Consider the following 7,142-nt stretch of genomic DNA (forward strand, 5'->3'; position numbering starts at 1 on the left):
GCGTGGGGAGATTATGAGGGGAAAGCAGGCAGGAGCAAAGTCACTGCACACCCGGTGACGCTGGGAACGTCCCCCTGCCCTTCAAGGAACATCCAGGGCCTGTGCTCGTCCTCAGGCGTGGGAAGGAGTAGGGGACGTGGAGACGCACACTCGCCCCTTCGTTTGGGGTTTCCACTGGGTTTAATGCGCTGTCCCGCTGTTCTGTCCCTAGCCACGCGCCATGTGGCGGGCGCTGCTGCTGCTGCTACTGCTGCCGCCGACAGTGCTGCGCCCGAGCCGGGCAGGGCCTCCCCAGGAGAGGGTCCCGCTCTTATGGCTCACTCAGCAGAGCTCCTGGGGGAGCGGTGGCAGCAACGCCACCGGCTCGCCCTGCGAGGGGCTCCCGACGGCGGGGGCCACGGCCTTGACCTTGACGAACCGCAGCCTGGAGCGCCTGCCCAGCTGCCTGCCACGCACGCTGAGCAGCCTCGACGGCAGCCACAACCTGCTGAGCGCCCTGAGCGCGCCGGAGCTCGGCCACCTGCCGCAGCTGCAGGTGCTGACGCTGCGCCACAACCGCATCGCCGCGCTGCGCTGGGGCCCGGGCGGGCCGGCCGCGCTGCACACGCTGGACCTCAGCGACAACCGGCTGGCCGCCCTGCCGCCGTGCGCCGGGACCGCGCTGCGCAGCCTCCGCGCGCTGGCGCTGGCCGGGAACCCGCTGCGGGCGCTGCAGCCCCGGGCCTTCGCCTGCTTCCCCGCGCTGCAGGTCCTCAATCTCTCCTCCACCGAGCTGGGCCGCGGCGGCCAGGGGGGCATCGCCGAGGCGGCGTTCGCAGGAGCGGGCGGCGCGCCCCTGGCCGCGCTCGAGGTCCTGGATCTCAGCGGCACGTTCCTGGAGCGGGGTGAGTCCGGGCGCCCCGGGGTGGCAGCCCCTTGAACGCAGAGCTGCGCTGGGCTTGCGCTCCCGGGGCAGGGCTGTGGTCGTCTAGGGCAGACCAGATGCCTGGCGCACAGCAGGGCTCAAAGGCCGCGCCAGCTCCATTCCCCACGCGAGCGGCGGGCCCTGTCGCGAGCGCCACACTGGGGTTAACTCCCTGCGCCCTAAGAGGTGGGAAGAGAGAACCAAGGCACGGATAGGAGAATGACCTGCCCGCGGTCTCACAGCCCCATTAAGCGCTTGGTGCCTCCATATCCGAACTCCGACACTCAGAGCCCCAAACTCTAGCTAGTCTGTTCCGCTGCTTCCCAGCATAGCTGGATAGACGCTTGTACAACGGAGAAGGGAATGCATCGCCTTGGGGCTGGTTAACGGATGAACTTAGCACCAAACAGGCATTTAACGTGAAGGAATTGGTGCTCCGAGGATGACTGTATTGATTTTTCTACTCGATTGGCTAAAATTGTTTCTGTGAACGTTGAATCATTCAAACAAGACACGGGATGGAGCTGAGGATAATGGTTCTCCTGTACTTCGTGTTCTGACTTTGGTTCACAAGGTTGGTTTTATTATTTTAAAGAACCACTTCATGTGTCTATAACCACTTGTTCTACCATAAAGAGAAAAAAGAGCAAGAACGGGAGGTGCGGACGGGAAGGCACACGTCCTCCGCAGGACAGCCGCGGGTTAGCTCCTCGGCCCCTCCAGCCTGGCTCCTCCTCACTTAGGCGCCTCAGAAGTTCCCCACTCCGGGCAGCCATCAGACTGAAGTCTGGTTATTTTGTGCAGAGTTTAACAAAAAGACGGGGCAGTAGTGGACTTGGAGAGAGTGTCCTGGGTTCGAGTCCTATCTCTGTCCCTTCGGAGCTGTGTGGACTTGGGCCAGTCATTCTCCTCTCTGGCCTTGGCAGACTGGGACTGGGAGAAAGGAAGGACTGGTTATCACTGAGTGCCTTTCGAGCTGAAATGGCCCATGCCTCTAGGTCCCCAAAGCTGCTAACTGTGCCCATGCTCAGCAAGGACCTTCTTCGTGGTGACAAGGACCTTGTCACTCTTGTTGTTCCTTAATGCTGTGTTGACCTCCTGCATCTATTGTTTCCTGGGGAGTGGGCAGTTTCCCTTCTGTGTTGCAGTTGAGTCCGGGTGGATTAGAGACCTGCCAAAGCTCACGTCTCTCTACCTGAGGAAGATGCCCAGGCTGAGGATCCTGGAAGGGGACATTTTCAAGATGACCCCCAACCTGCAGCAGCTGGATTGTCAAGACTCGCCAGCACTCACTGCTGTCCACACACACATCTTTCAAGACACCCCTTGCCTCCAGGTCCTTCTGTTCCAGAAGTAAGTGTTTCTGAGATAAGTCTTAATCACATGACTGATTTTTTTTTTTATTATTACATTATGTTGAATTTTATAGAACAAACTGGACCTTAATTTTTCTCCCACTGCTCTTCCAAATCTTCTCTGGGGTTTTGTTTTTTCTCACCCTTTGGGTGATATCTTAGGTGGGTCTAGATAATCCACCCAGCCTAATAACCATGCAACTCAGTCCATTCCAGAGTAATATTAAAATTCCAAACTATTATGCACTTAAAGTTTCTTTTAAACCCAGGCTGAGAAATCTGTAGTGGCAATAGGGGATGAGGACATCAGGTCTCCTCTCTATCTGGATCCACCTCCTTCCCCAGATGTTACGCAAGTTCATTTCCTTCCAGGGCTCCTGTGGGTCTGGGGAGGAAGGGTGAGAGAGTAGGAAAGTCTTACCTGCGATTGAGATCTGGTACCCTCTGGCCTGGTGGATGTCCAGAGCATCCCTACGCCCACTCTCATTTTCAAGAGCAACCACTATCCTGACTTCTAACAGGAAGGGCAGCAACCCTTTGAAGATGATCTTGAGCCACTTCCTTTCCTTGGGGCCCACATCTGGGCACTGGGAAACAGGCACCTTTGTCCTGTTCACTCCCAGTGTAGCCAATTCCCTTATCTCTTCTAGCTCCAACCATCCTCTTAACTTTAGATTTCTCGTATGTGAGTCAGACAAATTCTCTGTATCCACCAAGTTCCAAGAAACACCAGGATTCCTGAAGCCTCTTCCCTCATTTGGCTGAAGGGTGGAGGAGGCTTCAGTTGCTTAAGGGAAACATCTCCTCTCTCCCATGTTGTGGTTGGGGGTGGGGATGAGGGGTGCCTCCTAAGCAGTCTTCTGCCAGCCTCTTCTGCCTTCTGCTCATACAGCTGAGAGCCAAACCCATCTCAGTCTCTTCCCTTGTCCTGCACAGGTGGTCTAGCGTCCTGCTTTAGGATACAGGGATCCTCAGCACCTCACACATTGCTCTCACACTTTAATGGTCTCTGTTGAACCTGAGCCTGAAACAGTCTCATTTTAAACATCCTGTTATTCTAACAGCTTTTTCTGTGGCTATGGCCATATGTAAAATATTAGAAATGGAAACACCATTGAATCTGAGTTCTGCTGTGAGATTTTGTGCTGGCCAACACACTTGGAACCTGGTATTTTTCAATAAAAGAAGAATACCTCTCCCACCTGCCTCTCATGCTCCAGTGAGATAATGTAATGAAAGCACTAAAGAGCCTTGCAAATATCATTGGATGAAAGTATTGTAACTGTTAGAAAATCCCTCGGAAGTCCAGGGGCAGGTCTTGTTAGTCCCGTATATGCAATGCAGCCACTTAAGATGGAATTTTCTTCCAAAAGGATGCACGCTTGTTCAAAGCAAAGAGAACCAGTCTCGCATTCTCTCCTTCATTCAATAAACAGCTATTGTGCACACAGTGTTGTGAGGAGAAATGCTTTATATTTCTGGCTCAGATTCCTTTGAGCTTGATAAAAATCCCAAGAACTGTGTAAAGTGCCAGAGTACAAGGATCATGAAGTTTCTTTATCTGTAAACAGAGACATAACGATAGTGCTTCCCTTCAGGGCTTTGCATGAGGAAAAAGGAGATAGTACAGGTAGAGCACTTAGCTCCGTGCCTGGAACATGGCGTGTGTCCTGTAAAACTAGTTAGGATGATGGTAGAGGTGATGATGGTGATGATAATGGTGTTGGTGGTAATGATGGTGATGGTGGTGGTGACTGTGGTGACAGTGAGGGTGACGGTGATGACAGTGATGGTGGTGATGATGGTTTTGGTGGTGACAGTGATGCTTATGGTGGTGGTGACTGTGATGACGGTGAGGATGGTAATGATTATATGATGATAATGCTGATGGTGAGGATGCTGATGGTGATTTTGGTTATGGCGATGGTGACAACATGGCCCCTGCTTTCAGGGAGCTCATGGTTCAGTACAGGCACCAGACATCTGTTAATCATCACACTACATTGTGTTCAATAGCACAGGCACACACCATGTGCTGTGTTACAAGGCAGGAGGGGGTAATGATCCATCAGGCTGGACCAGAGAGGCTTCTTCAGGAACAACATGAGTGATCCACATCTCTAATGGTGAGTCCAAAGGTGAATGCCAGAGTTGAAAGACAATCCAGCCTCAAGAAGATCAGGTATCCCAGGTTCAGAGTGGTGACCACTTCTCATCCCTCCACTTGGCAGTTCACAACAACCTGTCCACCCACATCAGCTGCTAAGTCCAGTGACACTTAGTTGTCCATTGAGCCCATGGTCGATTCTTTCCTCATGGTTGATGCTCTCCATCCCCTTGGCCTCAGGAGGCTGCCCTGAGGCTTTCCGAGCCTTCCTTTGTAGGCCTTCTGAAGGTCCTTGCCTATTTCCACTTCTTCTAACTATTTTTGCAAGTCATTTCTCACCCTACACGCTTATTCTAGCACCTTCCCCTGACATTTCCTCCATCATCTCTGTGCCAAGAGTGCTCAGTTGGGTGTCTCCAGTCCAGGCCTTCTGGTGAGCCCCAGACTCATGTCTAGCAGCCTGCTGAATACTGAAGACCTATGAGACATCCAGTGAAATGTCCAGTAATTATAACAATAATGATAATATGTACCTCTTGTTCTGTGCCAGGCATAGTTCTAAGCACATATTAAAGCCCTTACCTTTGCAGCAATCCAGTGGGAGAGGATTCTGTCATTATACCCATTTCACAGATGAGAAGACTGAGACAGAGATGTTAAGTAACTTGCCCCAGCTCACACAGCTAGTAAGTAGTAGAGTCAGATTTTAAGCCCAGATGGTTTGGCTCCACATCTGATATCTTACACACTATGTTACATCAGTCTCTCAAAGGAGGAGTCTGAGCCAGAGATACAAATTTGGGAATAGAAAGATGAAATTTGAAACTAAAGTTAATGAGATCACCAGGGAGAGGGTATAGAGAGAACCCCAGGACTGAGCCTTGAACCCCAACTGTTAAAGTCAGAAAGAAGAAGACCCAGGAAAGGAGACCGGGAAGATCTGACCAGTGAGGTAGTAGAAAAACCAGGAGGGTGTGATGTCCTGGAGGCCAAGAGAAGAAAGTGCTTCAGGAGGGAAGGAGTGGTTGGCAGAGCTAAATGCTGTCAGGAGGACTAGTTGGCTGAGGACACAGTCACCACAGGATTTGGCAAAATGTGGGATACTGGTGACATTATCAGTGGAGCCACGTGGGAAGGGTTGAAGAGTCATTGCAGTGTAGATGACTCTTAAGTTTGTCTCCCTGGTCACCAGGTCCAATTTCATCTCTATCCCTACCAGCTCCCAGACCAGCCCCTATCCATCTACCCTATAGGGCAGCTCTAGGTCAAGTCCTCTTCATTTCCTACCCTGCTTACTGTAAGAACCTTCTTTTCTTTTCTTTTTTTTTTTTTTTTTTCATTTTTAATTGACCCATAATAGTTGTAAGCAAGAGACTTCTAATTGGTGTCTCCACCTTCAGGGGAACTCCCTTTAATGAAGCGGATTCTTAACCTTGTTTGTCATGGACTCTATCAGCTGTCTCATGAAGCTTCTGGGTCAGCTCTTCTCAGAGGAGGAGTCAGTTTCTTCCCCCCTCAAAACTGGGCTTGGCCATGTAACGTTGCTTTGCCCCCCACGGATTTGTCACCCCACTTCCCCTGGGTGATGGAGCCACAAAGGATTATTCAAAGCCCATCTCTTCTGAGCAGTGAGAAGCCCCGAAGTGGTTAACTTCCCCAGAACCCTCAAGTGAGAGGCATCCCTTCCTTGGGAAATTAACCCCAAATTGGGGTTCTCTTCCTGCATTTATTCTCCAGCCCAGGAAGTTACAGGAAGAGACATAGGTGGGGTTATAGTTTAACAATATAGGCTGGTAATTTTCAGTGAAACAAGCCAGGTGACATTCCAGTAAGGCAATTAAGGAATCCATTAACAAAAACTTGATCTTAGCAAACATTCCTTCTCTCTTGAGCAGCTTCCCAGTTTCTATACATAACAATCAGTAACTAGTCTGTCTTTGAGCCAGCAACCTTCCTGTGTTACAAATCTTTATCTTACACCAGAGACTTTATAGGTTGAGGAAAATTTATTGTCCATTGCAAGGTCAATATTTGAAACTGCAAGGCTTTGGAAAACCAAGCCATGTGAAATACATTTGCTTTATGAATCCTCTGCAATGTAACTTGCTTAGGCCAGTGGGACATTAACAAGTGTGATATAAGTGGAAACTAGAAAGCAGTTGAATGTTGGGGCATGCCCTGTCTGGCTCTTGGGGACCCCTCACCTACCATGTTGTAGCCTGAGCTAGCCTCTTGGGTGATGAGAGACACATGGAGAGGTGCCAGCACACCTAGTTGAGGATGTAAATACATGAGTCCATCCTATATCATCTGGCCTCAGCTGAGCTGGCCCAGACCATGAGAACCACTAAGGCAACCCACAGGATCATAAGAAAGAACACGTATTGTTTTAAGCTACTAAGTTTTGGGTATATTTTTCACTTCGCAAGAGCTAACTGATGCACTTAAGTGAGGCACCTTCCAAAGAACTGGCACTGAGTGCTATCAGCTGCAGACCAGCTGCAATAGTCTATGTTCAATAGTGTTCTCGTTGGGGCCGGCCCGGTGGCGCACTGGATAGTGCGCCGCTTGGGAAGCGCGGCAGCGCTCCCGTCCGAGGGTTCGGATCCCATATACAGACCGGCTCCCGCTCACTGGCTGAGCGAGGCGCGGGAGCAACACCGAGGCTTGCGATCCCGTTGCCGGTCCCCGGTCCGGTACGGGGGCAACACTGAGGGTTGCGATCCGTTGCCGGACACGGAAAAAAAAAAAAAAAAAAAAAAAAAAAAAAAAAAAA

The 7,142-nt window shown here is 50.9% G+C and overlaps 1 protein-coding gene across 1 annotated transcript in view; it reads left to right on the forward strand.

Annotated features, from left to right (window-relative positions):
• Window positions 1-220: 220 nt before the first annotated feature.
• Window positions 221-7,142, forward strand: part of LRRN4 (leucine rich repeat neuronal 4) — a 10,558-nt gene continuing 3,636 nt past the window's right edge. The window contains exons 1-2 of the mRNA XM_008572827.1: window positions 221-884; window positions 2,053-2,257. Coding sequence (XP_008571049.1) covers window positions 221-884; window positions 2,053-2,257 — 869 coding nt within the window. The remainder of the gene's footprint in view (window positions 885-2,052; window positions 2,258-7,142) is intronic.

This window comes from Galeopterus variegatus, unplaced genomic scaffold, assembly GCF_000696425.1.
Source record: "Galeopterus variegatus unplaced genomic scaffold, G_variegatus-3.0.2 Scaffold840, whole genome shotgun sequence".
Classification (NCBI taxonomy): domain Eukaryota; kingdom Metazoa; phylum Chordata; class Mammalia; order Dermoptera; family Cynocephalidae; genus Galeopterus; species Galeopterus variegatus.